The sequence below is a fragment of the Danio rerio genome, chromosome 20, assembly GCF_052040795.2.
Source record: "Danio rerio strain M-AB ecotype USA chromosome 20, GRCz13ab, whole genome shotgun sequence".
Lineage (NCBI taxonomy): Eukaryota > Metazoa > Chordata > Actinopteri > Cypriniformes > Danionidae > Danio > Danio rerio.
Window position 1 is genome coordinate 59,600,001 of NC_141040.1, and position 23,711 is coordinate 59,623,711.

The 23,711-nt window shown below is 39.5% G+C and overlaps 2 protein-coding genes across 31 annotated transcripts in view; both read right to left on the reverse strand.

The window, feature by feature from the left end:
- The window catches only part of plcb4b (phospholipase C, beta 4b), a 98,630-nt gene extending 81,011 nt beyond the window's left edge, over window positions 1-17,619 (reverse strand). For 13 of the 15 annotated variants that reach the window (XM_087298654.2, XM_087298648.2, XM_087298653.2 and 10 more), the window contains exon 1: window positions 17,484-17,619. In XM_087298654.2, the coding sequence (XP_087154780.1) occupies window positions 17,484-17,589 (106 nt within the window). In that variant the 5' untranslated portion in view covers window positions 17,590-17,619. Of the gene's footprint in view, window positions 1-14,731; window positions 14,799-17,483 lie in introns of those variants that run through there. The other 2 variants (XM_087298651.1, XM_087298652.1) reach the window with 2 other exon arrangements.
- Window positions 17,620-21,613: 3,994 nt separating this feature from the next.
- plcb1l (phospholipase C beta 1-like) overlaps window positions 21,614-23,711 on the reverse strand; it is a 151,016-nt gene continuing 148,918 nt past the window's right edge. For 5 of the 16 annotated variants that reach the window (XR_015518883.1, XR_015518884.1, XR_015518885.1 and 2 more), the window contains 2 exons: window positions 22,028-22,559; window positions 21,614-21,848 (listed from right to left, as the gene is read on the reverse strand). Coding sequence is in view for 5 of the 16 variants with exons in the window: in XM_087298663.1 (XP_087154789.1) it covers window positions 22,377-22,559 (183 nt within the window). In the remaining 11 variants the exon portion in view is untranslated. Of the gene's footprint in view, window positions 22,560-23,711 lie in introns of all 16 variants that reach the window. The other 11 variants (XM_087298663.1, XM_087298664.1, XM_087298665.1 and 8 more) reach the window with 4 other exon arrangements.

The window sequence follows — 23,711 nt, forward strand, 5'->3', positions numbered from 1 at the left end:
GAAACATTCAGCCAGCGCAGTCGCCCCTCCAGAGTAAAAGGTTTTGTTTACCTGCGGGAGTTCACTGGCATTAGTCGCACGTGAATTCTGACCAATCAATAAGCAGTTTAGGAAATATGTTCAACAACATCTGGCCAATGAGAGATGTGGATTTTGTCAGATGACTGCATTTTGGTTCATTTCAACTGGTTCGGACTAAAGCCAGCAGTGTGGTGTGAAGACGGCAGAAAATGCAACAATGCATCATTATTGCCCTTGGTCCGGACCAAAAGAAGCGAACTACAGATGTGAAAGCACCATAAAACATGGAGTTAGCATTCCCTGTTATGCTAATGATCCACAACTTTACATCTCCTCTCTACCTGATAACTCCTATAAATTAAGGAACAGAACAGATTGTACAGCTGATATTAAACACTGCCTGATACATGCTTATTACTATATGCTGATGTCTTGCTTAATGCACCCAAAAACCTCCCATGCAAAAACCCAGAGCACTGTCTAACTCTTGATGGACTCAGTCCTCATCTCCAGTCAGTAGTTTGGGGGTGATGTTTGATAGCAGCGTGTCATTTGAAGGCCAGATTTCAGCACGTGTTAAACTGCTTTTCTTCAACTTAAAAATGTTGGCAAACTTTAATATCTGCTGTCAGTGTCTGATGCGGAAAAGCTGATTCATGCTGTCATGACCTCTCCATTAGATTACTGTACTGTGATACTAGGCGGCCATTCTGCTGGCCTAATGAACAAACTTCAGCTGCTGAGAGCTTTCTAGAACTGAGATATGCTCATATTACTCCAGCTCTGTCATCAGTGCACTGGATCCCAAATAAATATCCTATATATTTAAAACTTTATTGACTACCCACAAAGCCCTGAACGGCGCATGCCGAGTTCAGACTGCAGGATTTTAACCCTGATTTTGACTTAGCAACAGGTTATGAGAAAATCGCAGACAAATGCCTGAAATCACAGGTAAATGGGTGCTCGTGCACGCGAGTAACGATCACACAATGTGAACTATCAAAGACGCCACCTGAGAGAATCACCGATGAGTCAGATATTGGCGTGCTGAATGTCTGGAGCTGTCGGCGACTCACATCATGCCATGTGAAATGAGTTCTGACTGAAGATAACATCAGCGATCGCCTGCAGCCAATGAGAGAGCAGCATTCACCAGTGTGTGCACCTGCAGGCCAGCGGAGGCTGGGGAAGAAGCTAAAAGAGCTCATTTTCAGTTTATCTGGACTCAAGAAATGGAGGAAAACTAGTGTAAATTTCAGGAGCACTGTGTCTGTTTGATGAGTCATCTGAGCAATATCACAACCAGATCCAAAAGTAAAAACTTTAGTTGAGGAGAGATTGCTAATTCCCTTCAAAAGCCAGGCGAGCAACACAAGTTTCTGTTTCTGATATAGTTAATAATGAAAGATATATTACAGGACCTCGTGTTGTTTCCATCTCACTTCTCGCGTTTGTTTGGTTGTGAGACGTAGTTTGGACAAAGTTGTCAGTGATTCTCCTGTTGTGAAACTCGCTGTAGCGATTCAGGGCAACCGGAGCCGGGAACACTTCCCTAAAGACATTATAATGTGAACGGCATCGCCACGCTTATGTTGGTCTGTTTTTATAATTCCCGAGGTTTCCATAATCCTGGAGCAGGCCGTATCCTGAGCAGCTGCTGTGGTGGTCATGGAGGAGAGGAGAGCATGAGACAGACGAGTCCTCACATTGATCCTGAAGGGTCAGCCTGGACACCAGCCGGTGACCTCTCCCACCTGCAGCTTCTCCACGATGGATGTCCAGCTCTCCAGCCTCCGGCGCCTAGACTGCAGCTCTGCACAAGACGTTTGGCCAGAGGAGAAATGGTGGTGCCCAACTGAGCCTGGTTTCTCTCCTGGGTTTTTAATTCTTCACTTTGGCCAAGTGGTGAAGTTTTTTCTTGTCGCTGTCGCCACTCACGTCATGCCTTAAATGTCTTAAATATTTTGACAATACTGTAAATGTCATTCCAATATAGCAACTTTAGAGAGAGAGAGAGAGAGAGAGAGAGAGAGAGAGAGAGAGCATCCTTCACCTGCACATGGCTCCTAAATAGCATAAAAGTAAGAGAAATAGTGTATTTCTATTATTTCAACAGCCTTTTTAAAATAACTTTAACCCATTGAAAAGAAAAGGTGTATAGCAGTGTCATAATAAATACAAAAACACCCCCCCCCCATGCAGCCCCTGAGCTAAAATGAGTTTGACACCCCTGGCTTAAAGGCTTCACAAGGGTAATTAGGGTAAAGTTAGGGTAATAAGGCAAGTCATTGTATAACAGCGGTTTGTTCTGGAGACAATCCAACACTAATATTGCTGAAGGGGCGAATAATAGTGACCTTAACATGAGCTTAAAACAATTAAAAACTGCTTTTATTCTAGTCAAAATAAAACAATTAAGACTTTCTTTAGAAGAACAAATATTAAATGAAATACTGTGAACATTTCCTCAATTTGAGAAACATCATGAGGGAAATATTTAGGGAGAATAAAAACATCACAGAAGGACGAATAATGCTGACTTTAACTGTATATGCTGTGTGTGTGTGTGCTCATGTGACCTGCAGATCAGTCATGTGACTTGTGTGCTGCTGGGCAGTGAATGAACAGCAGATTAGCATAAGCATCAGCTCATACACACACACACACACACACACACGCATCTGGACACATCTCCCTCGTCATCACACACGTGTGATAATAGCGTTCAGAGTTATAGCACAGAGGTCGTCAGTGTAATTGGAGTGTAAATTGCGTCCGCATGCGCATCTCCCAGCAGCGGCCGAGCCTCAATTAGAAACAGCAGTAATAGAAACAGCTTCAGCTTCACTCTGCACTGTGCTACACTATTTTTAGCTGAGAGCGTGTCGTCCAGGAATCCTGATGCGCACAGAACATGCATGACGGAGAACCTGTTCAGGACAAGCAGATGAGGACACCGCTCCATCCATATCCACATTTATATCCATATCTCCATCTGCATGTTCAGTCAAACACACACACACACACTCAATCAAATAAATGCATATATAACAAACACACATCCTGCAGAATACACAACAGTGTATTCTTCTTACATACGCGCAGCTGAACGGTATTGGCTTACAGAAATCTGTCACTAGCGCATACACTAGCAGGAGAATGAACACATAGGTAATAATATATACATTTAATAATAAGCCATGGTCGACCCGAGCTCAAACAAATCTTGATTGTGTCTTGAAGAACAACCACAAAGCTAAGAAGAACAGCAGAATCTACCTTGTGTCCTGCTGCTGTTGTTTACATGGCCATCTAAAGCGCGAGCGGTTTCCCTTTCTCCAGAGAACTCACATGCGGAGACTGTAAGGGGCTGTATGTGTTCATATAAGAGACTGTAAGGGGCTGTATGTGTTCATATATGTTCATTTATTTATTTATAGTACATAATTGCAGACGTTACAGTAGCCTATTTCACATATCATTGATCTGCAGTTATAATCAAATCATGTTGATATAAAGGTTAGTAATGAACACTTATACAGTATTTGTGTGTATAAAGCCTCTGTGTTGTGAGCAGTGCTTCTCATATATGTGAACGACCCATACAGCTTTACTGTAGACATTTAAAATAACAAAAACTACAGTGAGAACATAACAAAAACTACACTCAGAATATAACAAAAACCACAGTCAAACATTAGCGTAAACTACAGGTAGAATATAGCAAAAACTACTCTTAGAAAATAACAAAAGTACAGAAAGGTTATAACAAAAACAAGTCAAACATTAGCATAAACTACAGTCAAAAATAATTAACTGTCAGAAAATAACAAAAACTACAGTAAAAATATAACAAAAGCTACAGTCAGAATATAGCATAAACTACAGTCAGAATATATCAAAAACTAGTCAGAATATAGCAAAAACTACAGTCAGAATGCATCAAAAACTACAGTCAGAATATATAAAAAACTACAGTCAGAATACATCAAAACTACAGTCAGAATACATCAAAAACTACAGTCAGAATATATTTTTAAAAAACTACAGTCGGAATATATCAAAAACTACAGTCAGAATATAGCAAAAAAAACTACAGTCAGAATATATCAAAAACTACAGTCAGAATATATAAAAAAAACTACAGTCGGTAAATAGCAAAAACTACAGTCAGAGTATATCAAAAACTACAGTCAGAATATATCAAAAACTACAGTCAGAATATATAAAAAACTACAGTCAGTAAATAGCAAAAACTACAGTCAGAATATAGCAAAAAAAACTACAGTCAGAATATATAAAAAACTACAGTCAGTAAATAGCAAAAACTACAGTCAGAATATAGCAAAAAAAACTACAGTCAGAATATATCAAAAACTACAGTCAGAATGTAGCAAAAAAAACTACAGTCAGAATATATCAAAAACTACAGTCAGAATATATCAAAAACTACAATCAGAAAATAGCAAAAACTACAGTCAGAGTATATCAAAAACTACAGTCAGAATATAGCAAAAAAAAAACTACAGTCAGAATATAGCAAAAACTACAGTCAGAATGTAGCAAAAAAAACTACAGTCAGAATACATCAAAACTACAGTCAGGTAAAACTACAGACAGAATATATCAAAAACTACAGTCAGAAAAACTACAGACAGAATATAGCAAAAACTACAGTCAGAATATGTTAAAAAAAAACTAGTCAGAAAAACTACAAACAGAATATAACAGAAACAACAGATAGAAAATAAAAACTACAGTCAGAAAAACTACAGTCAGAAAATAGCAAGACTCCACTTAAAGATTTGCATAAACTACAGTCAGAATACATCAAAACCTACAGTCAGTATATATCAAAAACTACAGTCAGAAAATAGCAAAAAAACTACAGTCAGAATATATCAAAAACTACAGTCAGAAAATAGCAAAAACTACAGACAGAAAACATCAAAAACTACAGTCAGAATATATCAAAAACTAGTCAGAATATAGCAAAAACTACAGTCAGAATGCATCAAAAACTACAGTCAGAATATATATAAAAAACTACAGTCAGAATACATCAAAACTACAGTCAGAATACATCAAAACTACAGTCAGAATATAGCAAAAGCTACAGTCAGAATATATCAAAAACTACAGTCAGAAAATAGCAAAAACTACAGTCAGAATACATCAAAACTACAGTCACAAAAACTTCAGACATAATATATCAAAAACTACAGTCAGAAAAACTACAGACATAATTTAGCAAAAACTACAGTCAGAATATGTTAAAAAAAACTAGTCAGAAAAACTACAGACAGAATATAACAGAAACAACAGATAGAAAATAAAAACTACAGTCAGAAATACTACAGTCAGAAAATAGCAAGACTACACTTAAAGATTTGCATAAACTACAGTCAGAATACATCAAAAACTACAGTCAGAATACATCAAAACTACAGTCAGAATACATCAAAACTACAGTCAGAATGCATCAAAACTACAGTCAGAATGCATCAAAAACTACAGTCTGAATGTAGCAAAAAACTAGTCAGAATACATCAAAAACAAAGGCAGAATATAGCAAAAACTACAGTCAGAATGCATCAAAAACTATAGTCAGAATACATCAAAACTACAGTTAGAATACATCAAAAACTACAGTCAGAATATAGCAAAAACTACAGTCAGAATACATCAAAAACTACAGTCAGAATACATCAAAAACTACAGTCAGAATATAGCAAAGAACTACAGTCAGAATACATCAAAAACTACAGTCAGAATACATCAAAACTACAGTCAGAATATAGCAAAAAAAACTACATTCAGAATATAGCAAAAAACTACAGTCAGAATATAGCAAAAAAACTACATTCAGAATATAGCAAAAACTACAGTCTGAATACATCAAAAACTACAGTCAGAATATATAAAAAAAACTACAGTCAGAATATATAAAAAACTACAGTCAGAATACATCAAAAACTACAGTCAGAATACATCAAAACTACAGTCAGAATATAGCAAAAAAAACTACATTCAGAATATAGCAAAAAACTACAGTCAGAATATAGCAAAAAAAACTACATTCAGAATATAGCAAAAACTACAGTCTGAATACATCAAAAACTACAGTCAGAATATATAAAAAAAAACTACAGTCAGAATATATAAAAAACTACAGTCAGAAAACATCAAAAACTACAGTCAGAAAAACTTCAGACATAATATATCAAAAACTACAGTCAGAAAAACTACAGACATAATTTAGCAAAAACTACAGTCAGAATATATCAAAAACTACAGTCAGAAAATAGCAAAAACTACAGTCAGAATGTAGCAAAAAAAACTAGTCAGAATATAGCAAAAAACTACAGTCAGAATACATCAAAACTACAGTCACAAAAACTTCAGACATAATATATCAAAAACTACAGTCAGAAAAACTACAGACATAATTTAGCAAAAACTACAGTCAGAATATGTTAAAAAAAACTAGTCAGAAAAACTACAGACAGAATATAACAGAAACAACAGATAGAAAATAAAAACTACAGTCAGAAATACTACAGTCAGAAAATAGCAAGACTACACTTAAAGATTTGCATAAACTACAGTCAGAATACATCAAAAACTACAGTCAGAATACATCAAAACTACAGTCAGAATACATCAAAACTACAGTCAGAATGCATCAAAACTACAGTCAGAATGCATCAAAAACTACAGTCTGAATGTAGCAAAAAACTAGTCAGAATACATCAAAAACAAAGGCAGAATATAGCAAAAACTACAGTCAGAATGCATCAAAAACTATAGTCAGAATACATCAAAACTACAGTTAGAATACATCAAAAACTACAGTCAGAATATAGCAAAAACTACAGTCAGAATACATCAAAAACTACAGTCAGAATACATCAAAAACTACAGTCAGAATATAGCAAAGAACTACAGTCAGAATACATCAAAAACTACAGTCAGAATACATCAAAACTACAGTCAGAATATAGCAAAAAAAACTACATTCAGAATATAGCAAAAAACTACAGTCAGAATATAGCAAAAAAACTACATTCAGAATATAGCAAAAACTACAGTCTGAATACATCAAAAACTACAGTCAGAATATATAAAAAAAACTACAGTCAGAATATATAAAAAACTACAGTCAGAATACATCAAAAACTACAGTCAGAATACATCAAAACTACAGTCAGAATATAGCAAAAAAAACTACATTCAGAATATAGCAAAAAACTACAGTCAGAATATAGCAAAAAAAACTACATTCAGAATATAGCAAAAACTACAGTCTGAATACATCAAAAACTACAGTCAGAATATATAAAAAAAAAAAACTACAGTCAGAATATATAAAAAACTACAGTCAGAAAACATCAAAAACTACAGTCAGAAAATAGCAAAAACTACAGTCAGAATGTAGCAAAAAAACTACAGTCAGAATATAGCAAAAAACTACAGTCAGAATACATCAAAACTCCAGTCAGAATACATCAAAAACTACAGTCAGAATATAGCAAAAACTACAGTCAGAATGCATAAAAAAACTACAGTCAGAATACATCAAAACTACAGTCAGAATACATCAAAGCTACAGTCAGAATACATCAAAAACTAGTCAGAATATAGCAAAAACTACAGTCAGAATGCATCAAAAACTACAGTCAGAATACATCAAAACTAGTCAGAAAAACTACAGACAGAATATATCAAAAACTACAGTCAGAAAAACTACAGACAGAATATAAGAGAAACAACAGATAGAAAATAAAAAACTACAGTCAGAAAAACTACAGTCAGAAAATAGCAAGACTACACTTAAAGATTTGCATAAACTACAGTCAGAATATAGCAAAAACTACAGTCAGAATATATCAAAAACTAGTCAGAAAATAGCAAAAACTACTGTCAGAATACATCAAAAACTACAGTCAGAATATAGCAAAAACTACAGTCAGAATATATCAAAAACTACAGTCAGAAAATAGCAAAAACTACAGTCAGAATATATCAAAACTACAGTCAGAATATAGCAAAAACTACAGTCAGAATACATCAAAAACTACAGTCAGAATATAGCAAAAACTACAGTCAGAATATATCAAAAACTACAGTCAGAAAATAGCAAAAACTACAGTCAGAATATATCAAAACTACAGTCAGAATATAGCAAAAACTACAGTCAGAATATATCAAAAACTACAGTCAGAAAATAGCAAAAACTACAGTCAGAATGTAGCAAAAAAACTACAGTCAGAATATAGCAAAAAACTACAGTCAGAATACATCAAAACTCCAGTCAGAATACATCAAAAACTACAGTCAGAATATAGCAAAAACTACAGTCAGAATGCATAAAAAAACTACAGTCAGAATACATCAAAACTACAGTCAGAATACATCAAAGCTACAGTCAGAATACATCAAAAACTAGTCAGAATATAGCAAAAACTACAGTCAGAATGCATCAAAAACTACAGTCAGAATACATCAAAACTAGTCAGAAAAACTACAGACAGAATATATCAAAAACTACAGTCAGAAAAACTACAGACAGAATATAAGAGAAACAACAGATAGAAAATAAAAAACTACAGTCAGAAAAACTACAGTCAGAAAATAGCAAGACTACACTTAAAGATTTGCATAAACTACAGTCAGAATATAGCAAAAACTACAGTCAGAATATATCAAAAACTAGTCAGAAAATAGCAAAAACTACTGTCAGAATACATCAAAAACTACAGTCAGAATATAGCAAAAACTACAGTCAGAATATATCAAAAACTACAGTCAGAAAATAGCAAAAACTACAGTCAGAATATATCAAAACTACAGTCAGAATATAGCAAAAACTACAGTCAGAATACATCAAAAACTACAGTCAGAATATAGCAAAAACTACAGTCAGAATATATCAAAAACTACAGTCAGAAAATAGCAAAAACTACAGTCAGAATATATCAAAACTACAGTCAGAATATAGCAAAAACTACAGTCAGAATATATCAAAAACTACAGTCAGAAAATAGCAAAAACTACAGTCAGAATATAGCAAAAACTACAGTCAGAATACATCAAAACTACAGTCAGAATATAGCAAAAACTACAGTCAGAATACATCAAAAACTACAGTCAGAATACATCAAAACTACAGTCAGAATATAGCAAAAACTACAGTCAGAATACATCAAAAACTACAGTCAGAATACATCAAAACTACAGACATAATATAGCAAAAACTACAGTCAGAATATGTTAAAAAAAACTAGTCAGAAAAACTACAGTCAGAAAATAGCAAGACTACACTTAAAGATTTGCACAAACTACAGTCAGAATTTAACAAAAACTACAGTCAAACATTAGCATAAACTACAGGCTGAGAGGTGATGATACGGTGACTGTGTCATTTGGTTGTACAGTGAGGTTCTGAGAACTTTAGTCAACTGTGTGAACTTCAGTGCTGCTAATGTTCAGGTGTGGTTTCTGGAGTATTGATTATTGGTCACATTACTGAGGGATCGTTAAATGAAGAATTGATCAGTGGTGTCGTTGACAAAAGCACAGTGCTATAACAGCAGGAACACATCTCATCTCAGTTTACTCCAGCTCTGTCACGCACCCGGTCTGAACGTTCCGAAATGTGATGCTAACATCAGATGCTAATGTAATAATATGAGATGCTAACATTGGCCGTTATTGTAATGATGCGAAATGCTAACAATACGATGTCAGATGCTAACATCAGATGCTAACGTTATAATGTGAAATGCTAATATCAGATGCCAACGTTATGATTTTAGATGCTAATGTTGCAATGTGAGATGCTAATGTTGCGATATGAGATGCTAATGTTGCAATGTGAGATACTAGTGTTGCGATATGAGATGATAATGTTACGATGTGAGAAGCTAATGTTACGATGTGAGATGCTAATGTTGCGATGTGAGATACTAGTGTTGCGATGTAAAATGCTAATGTTGCGACGTAAGATGCTAATGTTGCGATGTGACAAGCTAATGTTGCGATGTGAGAAGCTAATGTTGCGATGTGAGAAGCTAATGTTGCGATGTGAGATGCTAATGTTGCGATGTGAGAAGCTAATGTTGCGATGTGAGATGCTAATGTTACGATGTGAGATGCTAATGTTGCGATGTGAGAAGCGAATGTTACGATGTTAGATGCTAATGTTACAATGTGAGATGCTAATGTTGTGATGTGAAAAGCTAATGTTACGATGTGAGATGCTAATGTTGCGATGTGAGATGCTCATGTTGCGATGTGAGATGCTAATGTTACGATGTGAGATGCTAATGTTGCGATGTGAGAAGCTAATGTTACGATGTGAGATGCTAATGTTGCGATGTGAGATGCTAATGTTGTGATGTGAGAAGCTAATGTTACGATGTGAGATGCTAATGTTGCGATGTGAGATGCTCATGTTGCGATGTGAGATGCTCATGTTGCGATGTGAGATGCTAATGTTACGATGTGAGATGCTAATGTTACGATGTGAGATGCTAATGTTGCGATGTGAGATGCTAATGTTGTGATGTGAGAAGCTAATGTTACGATGTGAGATGCTAATGTTGCGATGTGAGATGCTAATGTTGCGATGTGAGATGCTAATGTTGCGATGTGAGATGCTGTTACGATGCGAGATGCTAATGTTGTGATGTGAGATGCTAATGTTGCGATGTGAGATGCTAATGTTACCATGTGAGATGCTAATGTTGTGATGTGAGATGCTAATGTTACCATGTGAGATGCTAATGTTGCGATGTGAGATGCTAATGTTGCGATGTAAGATGCTAATGTTACGATGTGACATGCTAATGTTGTGATGTGAAATGCTAATGTTACGATGTGAGAAGCTAATGTTGCGATGTGAGATGCTAATGTTACGATGTGAGATGCTAATGTTGTGATGTGAGATGCTAATGTTACCATGTGAGATGCTAATGTTGTGATGTGAGATGCTAATGTTACCATGTGAGATGCTAATGTTGCGATGTGAGATGCTAATGTTACGATGTGACATGCTAATGTTGTGATGTGAAATGCTAATGTTACGATGTGAGAAGCTAATGTTGCGATGTGAGATGCTAATGTTGCTTCAGTGTTGCGCTGACGATACCCATGCCTGTATGTGCTCAGAATGTGCAGCTGAAATTATTCAGAAAGCCAAACTCTGAATACGGACAAACGCTAAAGCCTCTATTCACACATTTCAATGAAGAGTGAGCTACTCCCGGCGACCTCCGTCTATGAGAGCGACAGTAAAGGCCTCAGTGCGTGAGATGATCATCTACTCCTCCAGGGCCGCAGCAGTGCAGGAAGAGCTGATCTGGAGCTCAGTCAACAGCAGAGCTCTCGCTATAACCTGTCCTACAGGAGCACGCACGGCAGACACAGCGTCATCTGTTCACTAATGAGTGCGCCTCATGATGATGTACACTGCTGAAGAGCTGCTCCTGCTCGGAGCTTCTGTCTGTTTCAGTCTAAACATCTACACATTCTGAAATCAGTCAGCCTTTCCCAGACGAGCACAGCATCTAGTGCTGCTTTCAGAAATAACAGTGAGGATGACAATGTTCATCAAGCTGCCACTGGAGGAGAGCAGAGTATCCAGCGTCTACTGCTAACACAGCTCACCCTGCCTGTGTGAAGAGAGAGGTCTCCTCAATCCGACTCAGACTGACTGAACTCCACACTGCAGTGTCAGACTGACGGATGAGCAGAGGTGTGGAGGGTTCTAGAGTGTAGAGCGCTTTACTGACGAGATAACCCAACATCACAACTCAGAGCGCTCACCTGCAGTGTGTGTTCACCACCACTAGTGCTGTGTGGGAAGAGTCGAACACACTTAAGGCTGATTTATACTTCTGCGTCAAACGCCGGTGTATGCTACGGCGCTGACGCATAGCTGTTCGCCGTGGCCGTCGACGTAGCTGACGTGCACCTCTCAAAAATTTTAACTACACGTCGCAACAACACGTAGCGTAAGCTCTGTGATTGGTCAGCTTGGTTGCGCTGACGAGTCTGGGCAGGACCGAGAGCTGCGCGAATGCCACGACCCCGATAGAGCGATTGTTTCAAGTGTGGAGTCCCGTGAAGGAGCTCCGGATGGAAAGTTTTGTTTTGCGTTTACCTCATAGTTAAAGTTGGTGCACGTCCGCCGGTTCCTGCCTCAAAATGAGCGAGTTTGAGTCACTTGTACAACCAGGAAGTGTTCAGGAAAAGCAAAACAGCAGCGGAGAAACTCGACACAGAGGAACATTTACACCTCACTGCCAACTAGCGTTTCAGAAGTGTTAATGCAGACCAGCAGAGACAGCAGCAGCAGCAGTATAAATGCACAGCCACTCGCGTTGCCTGCGCCGTGGGTTACGCCGGTCACCTGACGCAGGAGTATAAACCAGGCTTTAGAAACTAGAGCCTCATCTGGAAACACACAGACACACACACACACACACACACACACACACACACACACACACACACACACACACACACACAAACTGCACAACAAACAAACACACCCACACACACTCTGCACAACACACCCACTGCAAAACACACCTACTGCAAAACTCACACACCTCACAACACACACACACTGCACAACACACACACTGCACGACACACACACACTGCACAACACACACACACACACTGCACAACACACACACTGCACAACAAACAAACACACACACACACTGCACAACAAACAAACACACACACACACACACACACACACACACACACACACACACACAAACACACACACTGCACAACACACCCACTGCAAAACACACCTACTGCAAAACTCACACACCTCACAACACACACACACTGCACAACACACACACTGCACGACACACACACACTGCACAACACACACACACACTGCACAACACACACACTGCACAACAAACAAACACACACACACACTGCACAACAAACAAACACACACACACACACACACACACACACACACACACACAAACACACACACTGCACAACACACCCACTGCAAAACACACCTACTGCAAAACTCACACACCTCACAACACACACACACTGCACAACACACACACTGCACAACACACACACTGCACAACACACACACACACTGCACAACACACACACTGCACAACAAACAAACACACACACACACTGCACAACAAACAAACACACACACACACACACACACACACACACACACACACACACACACACACACACACACACAAACACACACACTGCACAACACACCCACTGCAAAACACACCTACTGCAAAACTCACACACCTCACAACACACACACACTGCACGACACACACACTGCACAACACACACACTGCACAACACACACACTGCACAACAAACAAACACACACACACTGCACAACAAACAAACACACACACACACACACACACACACACACACAAACACACCCACTGCAAAACACACCTACTGCAAAACTCACACACCTCACAACACACACACACTGCACAACACACACACTGCACAACACACACACCTCACAACACACACACACACACTTCACAACAAACACACTGCACAACACACACCTCACAACACACACACACTGCACAACACACACACTAGACAACACACACACCTCACAACACACACACACTGCACAACACACACCTCACAACACACACACACAGCACAACACACACACACACACACACACAGCACAACACACCCACTGCAAAACGCACCTACTGCACAACACACACACCCCACTACACAACACACTGCACAACAAACACACACACTGTGAAAACCAGCCCACTGCACAACACACACACACACACAGACACTGCACAACACACACACTGCACAACACAACCCACTGCACAACACACACACACACACACACACACAGTTCACTGCACAACACACATAAACACTGCACAACACACACACACACACACACACTTCACAACACACACGCACTGCAAAACATACATACACACTGCACAAGTCACACACTGCACAACACACACACACACACACACACACAGTACACTGCACAACTCTTCTTACTAACACTGATACTGCAGACAGAGCCGTCTCAGAGCTGAGCAACATCTCCATCCCTCTGAACACACACACACACACACACACACACACACACACACACAAACACATGCACACACTGAAACACACACACACATGATGCACACAAGCGCACACAGACATACACACACACGCATGCATGCATACACACAGATACACACACACACTAACACACACACACACACACACGCCTGCTGCATGACAGCCATTGCCAACAATAACAGCCAGAAGTCGTGACTCATTGTGTTCGCATCTGCCTAATTAAAAATAATAGTGCATTTTCTCTACAGCACACACACACACACACACACACACACACACACACACACACACACCACCACCACCACAACAACAACAACAACAACAACAACACAACTCGAGAAGATGAACTCTGTGTGACAGCAGTTTCAGGTGTTCAGATGATGAACAGGAGCAGGAACAGTGGAGCACACAGCAGACGAAGAACACACACTACTGATGACCACCACTGAAGCTCTCTCTCTCTACACACACACACACGCATGCATGCACGCACTCCAGATTCCCCAAACCCTGCTCACCCCAGAGGAAGAGTTACCTGTAACCGCACAGATGGACGTCCACACACACAACACACACACAGTCACCTGTGTGCTCACAGTAACAGGTGCAGAGCGGCACGCACACGGGCACGCACACACACACACACACACACACACACACACACACACACACACACACACACACACACACACACACACACACACACACACACACACACACACACACTGCTGCAGGTGTGTCCAAATCTGACAACAAACATCCTTGATCAGAATCTGTGTTTGTTTTACAGTCAGTTCAGGGCAGAACACGGAGAGCAAGGTCCCCGGCAGAAGCCTGCACCATACTGCATCTGCTGTACATATAAATCATATAACACAACTATACATATAATATAGCACAACTGTACATATATAATATAGCAGAACTGTACATATAGATCATATAGCACATCTGTACATATAGATCATATAGCACAACTGTATAGATCATATAACACTACTATACATATATTATATAGCACAACTGTGCATATATAATACAACACAACTGTACATATAGATCATATAACACAACTTTACATATAATATATAGCACAACTGTATATATAGATCATATAGCACAACTGAACATATATAATATAGCACAACTGTACATATATTATATAGCACAACTGTACATATATAATATAGCACAACTGTACATATAGATCATATAGCACAACTGAACATATATAATATAGCACAACTGTACAGACATTATATAGCACAACTGTACATATATAATATAGCACAACTGTACATATATATTATATAGCACAATTGTACATACACATTATATAGCTCAACTGTACATATATATTATAGCACAACTGTACACATATATTATATAGCACAACTGTACATATATATTATATAGCTCAACTGTACAAACAAATCATATAGCACAACAGTACATATATAATACAGCAAAACTGTAGATGTATATTATAGCACAACTGTACATATATTATATAGCACAACTGTACATATATATTATATAGCTCAACTGTACATATAGATCATATAGCACAACAGTACATATATAATACAGCACAACTGTACATATATACTATAGCACAACTGTACATATATTATATAGCACAACTGTACATATATATTATATAGCTCAACTGTACATATAGATCATATAGCACAACTGTACATATATAATATAGCACAACTGTACATATAGTACAACAGTACATATATTATATAGCTCAACTGTACATATAGATCATATAGCAGAACTGTACATATATAATATAGCACAACTGTACATATAGTACAACAGTACATATATTATATAGCTCAACTGTACATATAGATCATATAGCACAACTGTACATATATAATATAGCACAACTGTACATATAGTACAACAGTACATATATTACATAGCTCAACTGTACATATAGATCATATAGCACAACTGTACATATATAATATAGCACAACTGTACATATAGTACAACAGTACATATATTATATAGCGCAACTGTACATATAGTACAACAGTACATATATTATATAGCTCAACTGTACATATATAATATAGCAGAACTGTAAATATAGATCATTCAGCACAACTGTACATATATATTAAATAGCACAAGTGTACATATATTATATAGCACAACTCTACATATATATCATTTAGAACAGCTTTACACACACACACACACACACACACACACACACACATGTATATATATACAGTTGAAGTCATGAATTTTGTTTTATAATTTAAATATTTCCCTCATGATGTTGAACAGATTCAGGAAATGTTCACAGTATGTCTGATAATATTTGTTCTTCTGGAGAAAGTCTTATGGGTTTTATTTCGGCTAGAATAAAAGCGGTTTTTAATTTTTTAAACACAATTTTAAGGTCAGTATTATTCGCCCCTTTAAGCTATATTTTTTCTGATAGTCTCCAGAACAAACCACTGTTACACATAACTTGCCTAATTACCCTAACTTTACCCTAATTACCCTAGTGATAAACCGATAAACAGAAATTGGGGACAAAAATAAACAGAGAGGCGAATAATTCTGACTTCAACTGTATATATATATATATATATATATATATATATATATATATATATATATATATATATATATATATATATATATATATATATATATATATATATATAGTGCAAGTGGTTGTACAGATATTTAAAGAGAGAGCATATCTAGACACTAGCCCAAAACTCTGCACACGCTGACTGAATACATACAGACACACAGAGAGTATAGAGTGGAGGATCAGGCATTAATCAGGGATAAAAATGTCCCCGATATGAGAATGTTTATATTTGATGATATGAAATCTCAGCCATTATTACAGACACGCGCTGTTTTCATTTATACAGCTTCAATCATCAGCTCTATCTACCGTCCAACAGAAGTTTATTTCTGACACTGCACAGGTCACAGTCGAACACACGAGATGTTATTACACACACAAACACACACGCGCACACACACAAGCGCACAGAACACACTATAAACATACATGCACACATCTCCAAAGCGCGGATGCTCCTGCAGTCACACACACACACACACACACACACACACACACACACACACTGAAGGCCTGCATGCTTTACATCTGATAGATTTCATTCAACATGCATTACGTAATTTTCGGTATTAACGGCACAGCTGCGGTGATCCAGCGCGGATCTCGGATAAACCCGCAGACAGCGCCGCCAACACCGGCGGAACCGACGCGTCCTTACCGGCAGCATGACGGAGAACAGCAGACCTTCCGCGGGACACAGCGCTAGCTGCTAGCCGGAGAGCTAAGAGCCAGATCACTGTGATTCTCCTCACATCAACACACATACACACACACACACACACATACACTCTCACACACACAGCCTCTCTCACTCACACACACAGAGCAGCGCGCGCACGCGCCCTGCCCCTCCGCTCAACCGCACGCGCACGCGCCTCGTCTCGAAGAGGAAGAAGAGGAGAATGAGGAGGACGAGCAAGAAGAAGAGGATGAGGAGAAAGAGGAGGGAGAGACACCCGGTGCTGGAAGAGGAGGATCTTCATCAGCTGCAGCCGCCCGCACATACATCTATAGCGCACACGCACACACACACACACACACACACACACACACACACACACACACACACACACACACACACACACACACACACACACACACACACACTGAATACTCTCCTTCTCTCTCTCTCTCTCTCTCTCTCAGCATGCTGTTTGTTGTCTGTGTGTTATTAGATGTAATGAGTGTGTTGTGGGTGTTTGAGTGTCGGTGTGTAATTAATGTCCGCAAACGAAACATCAGAGTAAAGAAAGACTTGAATTCAATCAGAGTCTCAGCTCAGTGTGAACGTGAGCTCTCACCATTATTGGAGTAATTCACTGTACCGAATTTACAGTACTGAACACACACACACACACACACACACACACACACACACACACACACACACAGACACACACACTTCAGCACCTGAATGACACAAACATTGTAGAGCTTTTCATCAGATAATTCTCCATCATCTGGCAGCTGTGTGTGCGTGTGTGTGTGTGTGTGTGTGTGCGTGCGCGTGTTGATCCATCATCAGTTATTATGGGATTACATGGCTAAATCGACTAGCAGAACCTGAAGTTTGGATGTTTTAATGAATGAATAATGTTGGGAACTCTGCCTTCATCATGAGCTGTAATTCCAGATTAATCAGATCCCGGACGAGCCCCCAAAGCCCAGACGCCAAACATTCAGTAAATCACAGATGCCACTGTGTGAAAGGCGTCCCGGTTGAGCAGACGGAGCGCGCGGGACTCGGGAGACGATCTGGACTATCACGCAGCTATTTCTGAAAGCTGCCGGTTTATTTTTATGTTGATTATGTTTGCAGCCGAATTCCTGCTCTGGTTCACATGTGCTGCAGTCTCACAGCGAGCGCTGGGCATCTGCACACAACAACATGTTGTGGCAACGGTTGCTATGGGGATGATGGGAAACAGGACAGAGTGGACACACACACACACACACTGATGTAGAGCCGAGTGTGTGTCTGTCTGGTGTTTCTCCTAGTCTTCAGTGATTGACTCAACACGACCTCTCTGGACAGAAATGTGTAATACGGACCAATCGCTCGCTTCATTAGTGTCTAATCGTCTTCTTTAACCCCGCCCCTTTTCACAGCGCTGTCTGACAGAGCTTCACACACACACACAAACTCTAGTGTGAGCGCAGCTTCACTCTGTCATTAACAGGCTGGAGTATCCTGTACCCTCAGTATTTCAGACACCATCACCTTCAGAAACTCCCAGACCTGAGCATGTGCCACACTTCAGCCAGAAGCAGCATTTACTCTCTACACAGGAGTTTACAACCCACTTACATCTGACCCCATTTCCAGAAGCTTCCCCGACACCAGCATGAAGCGTGTGTGTGTGTGTGTGTGTGCAACATTCTCTGCCAGTCCTCAGCTTTACTCAGTAGTGCTCTAGATCAGGCGTCTTCAGAGCAACAGTGTTAGCATCTCCAAGAGCCACAATAATGCAGAAGCGCTGCAGTCCTATATGTCCAGCACAGGTCAAACACAGGACAGTTTGTTTACTCACAGTTTCCATGGCGACTTGTCGAGTTTATCATGTGACACAACTAGGGATGTAACGGTATCAGAATTTCACGGTACGGTAATACCTCGGTATGAATGTCACGGTACGGTATTTATTGAATCATTTACAGGAAAAACAAAACTTATGAAAATACTCCAAAAAAGTGCCAAAAGTGTCAATGACATACAAATTAGCCATCTATCTGTAAGCTGTGAAACAGGAACTTCAATTTTAATAACACAAAATTATTAAACCATGTAAAAAAATAAAGTTTCAATTTAGTATTGTTGAAAACTCATCACATTCAACATTTAATCACTCACTCACTTAGATAGAGATGGGCTTTAAGGAAAATTATCATATAAATATAATCTGGTAAAAGCTGGTATCTCTGGGTATTTACAATGTCCCCTGCAACAGAAAAAAAACCCTCTCATTTGGGACTGAGGTTTCTGGGACAGAGAGATATGACTTGGCCCAGGTTGACAGCAGTGGGTAACGTTGTGCATTGTCTTTCCACCACCTGAGAGGACAAACCATGAGTGAGATAGAGGTCTCTTTGCGGTACAAGTCAATGTCTGCATCAATCTGAACAGTGTGCTGTGTTCTGCAGTCCCCATCACTGTTATTAGTCGTATTCCCTGACTTATATTTCACCACAGTCTGGCAGTGCCTGCATACCGTTTTTGTCTTTGTCTGTCACCTTTTCTCCTTTCTCGTATCTTTTTAGAAAGAAACCGAAATGCTTCCACACATCTGATTTAAAACCCGCTTTAGGTTCGATCATTTCCAGCTCTTTTTCATCCCCGCTACTAGCAGCACACTCCATTACTGGATCTGTAGCGCCAACAGACCGCAAAGGATGATGGCCACGCCTGGGCTGATGGGAATTGTAGTTTCCGCTACCTCCCGTTCGCTTCATTCGCCTGAGCAAATTTTCTCAGAAGACCTATAGTTATATCGAGTCATGCGACTACGGTAATATTGAAAAAAATTAATATTGCGGTATGACGATATTTACAATACCTTTACATCCCTAGACACAACAGATCACATGGTTTGTGGATATATCCAATTTTGGTGAATATCCTGATCATATGATGAGCTGTGTAAGCACATGTACTGCAGTGTTTAGAGGAGAGCTGCTGGATCTACAACATGTTACTCCATCAACCACCATACCTGTCAACCCTGCTGTTTTCCCAGGATTCTCCCGTATTTTACAGTTCTATCCCGCTATCATCCCGTAAAGGTATTTTCCCGTGTTTCTCTAAAGGTTGGCAAATAAACATTAAAGAGTCGATCCTCCCTATACACAACCCATACCACTGATCATCTAGGAGCAGCCCCTCGCTCTTAAATATGAGTCTGTTCAGTGCTTTCGCTTTGTTGAGGCATGAAACACTTTGAAATAAATATAAAAACAGCGCGATTACCCTAACTTTCCATTACAGCTGCCGTCTCCCCTTCATTTGCAATCCTCAAAGCAGTCATATAGCAGTGCGTGACTGTCAGCTGACGCGCTCCATACTGATGGGATTTGATAGCCTGATTGTATTCCTTTCTAACAGCTATTAATTTTAATAAGCTGAACTGTTTGCTAATGTATCTGCTGCTGATGTACACTGTTTATTTGATTCTTTTGTAAATAATAATAATAAAACATATTACTGACCATTTCACTGTTTATTTACGAGGAAACAGCTCCAAATGAACATGTTTAGTCATGTGGGGATTTTTTAAAGGGGAAAGAGGGGGATCCCTTACTATGGTGGGCATATCCCACTGTTGACAGGTATGAACTTCAGCCCAATGTCATCAGAGTGGCTGTTTAACAGGGAGAGGAATGGAGCACATCTAGACAGTGTGAAACCAATGTAAATAAAGCAGATCATGTGTTAAACTATTAGTGATCGTACGCTTCAGGGACCAGAGCAACAGTGCTCACAGCGGTGTGTTAATATGGGTTAAAGCTGTTTTTACTATACTTAAATGTAGAACTCCTCTGCGTAACCGACCTCACAGACCTCAGCGTTATCAAGCAGAACAATAGTGAACTTAGAAGTGAACATGTTCAAGGGCACTGCAGTCCATGTGTTAAACATGGATAATATTAAAGACAAACCAATATTAAATGTTCCTAAAAGAAGCTGTCGTCTTCCCCCCCTAACTGGTAAACACACCAACTCACAGTCATCCTTGTTATGGAGCTTCTTTAGTGCCGTTTGCTGCACATGAACTCTTGTGTCTGGAAGAAGGATCAGATTCATCACTGTGTAATGTCAGAATCTTTATTAATCAGACAGTAGATAATGGCACTGCTAACACCAAAGTTAGGCTTCGATTCCCAGGGAATGAGTAAACTGATCGAGCGCACATGAGTCCAGTGTAAGCCGCTTCATATAAAGCTCAAATAAAGGGAACGCTTTCCTTAACATCACATTTTCGTACATACTAATAAATCACTTATACCTCTATACCAGGGGTGGTCAACCCTGTTCCTGGAGATTTCAGTAGCAACCCATATCAAACACACCTGAACCAATTAGTTAGGACCTGAACACCACGTGATCATTACAGGCAGGTGTGTTTGATATGGGTCGCAACTGAAATCTGCAGGAAGGGAGATCTCCAGGAACAGGGTTGGCCACCCCTGCTCTATACTGTGATGTGCATGTGTCATTATACATGTGTGTGTGTGTGTGTGTGTGTGTGTTTGTAAGACAGATTCATATAAAGCTACTAAACGTCTAAAACTCTGCATGAACACCCCTGAACACCCATGTTAGCGTGACCTAAGTAGTCCACATAATATTCATATTAAAGTTACCTTAAAAACCATTAGGAGGAGCCTCTAAACACATGTGTGTCTGCCTCAAGATACATATGCAACTTTAAACCCACGTAAGCAGCAGTTCTTGTGAAAACCAAGAGTTTTAGAAGGAAGGAAGGAAGATTATATTTGTTCAAGTAAGTCCTCCAGTTGTCGTACTAAAGGTGCACATTAGCGGTGTAAACTGTGTTCAGAGCAAGGTGTCGAACACCGCTCGCTCCTCCGCATCTGCACACACCGAGATCTGCTTCTCCACCGCAGCAGAGTCTCTCCTCGACTGGACTCCAGATTCAGACTCCTGCACAAACTCCTGGATCTCCAGCGGGAGCCGCCTGAACTTGTCCTGGTACTCCTGGTCCAGCTGAGTCTGAAGCTGCAGAGGAAAAAGACAGAAATCAGTGCGGGAAACCCCGACAGCCTTCTGGAGCAGAGCCTCAACTGGCAGATCTCTGGGCTAGATTCAGTTCTGGACATCGCCATCTTCTCTAATCGCGCAGAGCACACACCAGGAACACAGATATATTCTCATCCTTATGCAGGTCCAGAATCAGTTTCTGACATGATCTAAAAGACTGTACTGAAGGATGGCAGTTAGACTATAATACAGCTTCATTCTCAATCCGCTCAAGTTGACTTGTACAGTGTTTCTCACAATAATGACTGCTTCAACACAGCTTTACAGAGAGTGCAGATTACTGCATGACTGTCAAAATCAGGAAACTGAAGGCTATCAGTCACCATAACTCTATTAGTCACTCATCAGTAGATCATATATTATTATATTAGTTTATAATATATTTATTTTCACTAATAATATTGACTGATGTGAAATTTTATACTTCATAAATGAAGTTTTTAGTAATAATATTCCCACAATAATTCTGCATACGACTGCAGATTTGTAGCACAATTCTCAGCAGAAATGTCTGAGTCAGATTCTGTCTGGCTCTACTCATAACTCTATAGCTAACTGACAGCTTTTAATGGTTGAACAAAGGAAAAGTTAAACAGAGTTATTATATATAAGCATAGTTACGCTGCAGTCATGTAGTATATTGGTGACATCTCTCCTCAAGTCTTTATTCTTGGCCACTTCAACCGTTAGCGCTTACACATTTGAGTTTTCCCAAACAGAATCACATCGAGGACGATCACTAATTCTCTGATCTATTGATTATGTACAGCCCACAATATCTGTGTTTGATTATGATATTAATAGCTTCGTCATGCTGAATGATCACCAGTTATCTGACGCTTTACTACACAGTAGCCGTGTTTCCACTATCGCGCCTAAAGTGAGCGAGGGCCAGGGCGAGCCGAGGCCAGTCGTGTTTCCACTGTCACAGGGCCTGATCGGGTCAAGGCAGGGCTTCCTCGAGGCCTGCTGAATACCTTGGGCCAAAGAGGGCCAGCTGGGGCTACGGGCAGTGAAAGGAGAGGCAGAGATGGCCTGAGTCTGGTAAAGATAGCATGTGGCCATTATACTAATTTTCAGATCACACATGAGTACATGCGGCAAACTGAT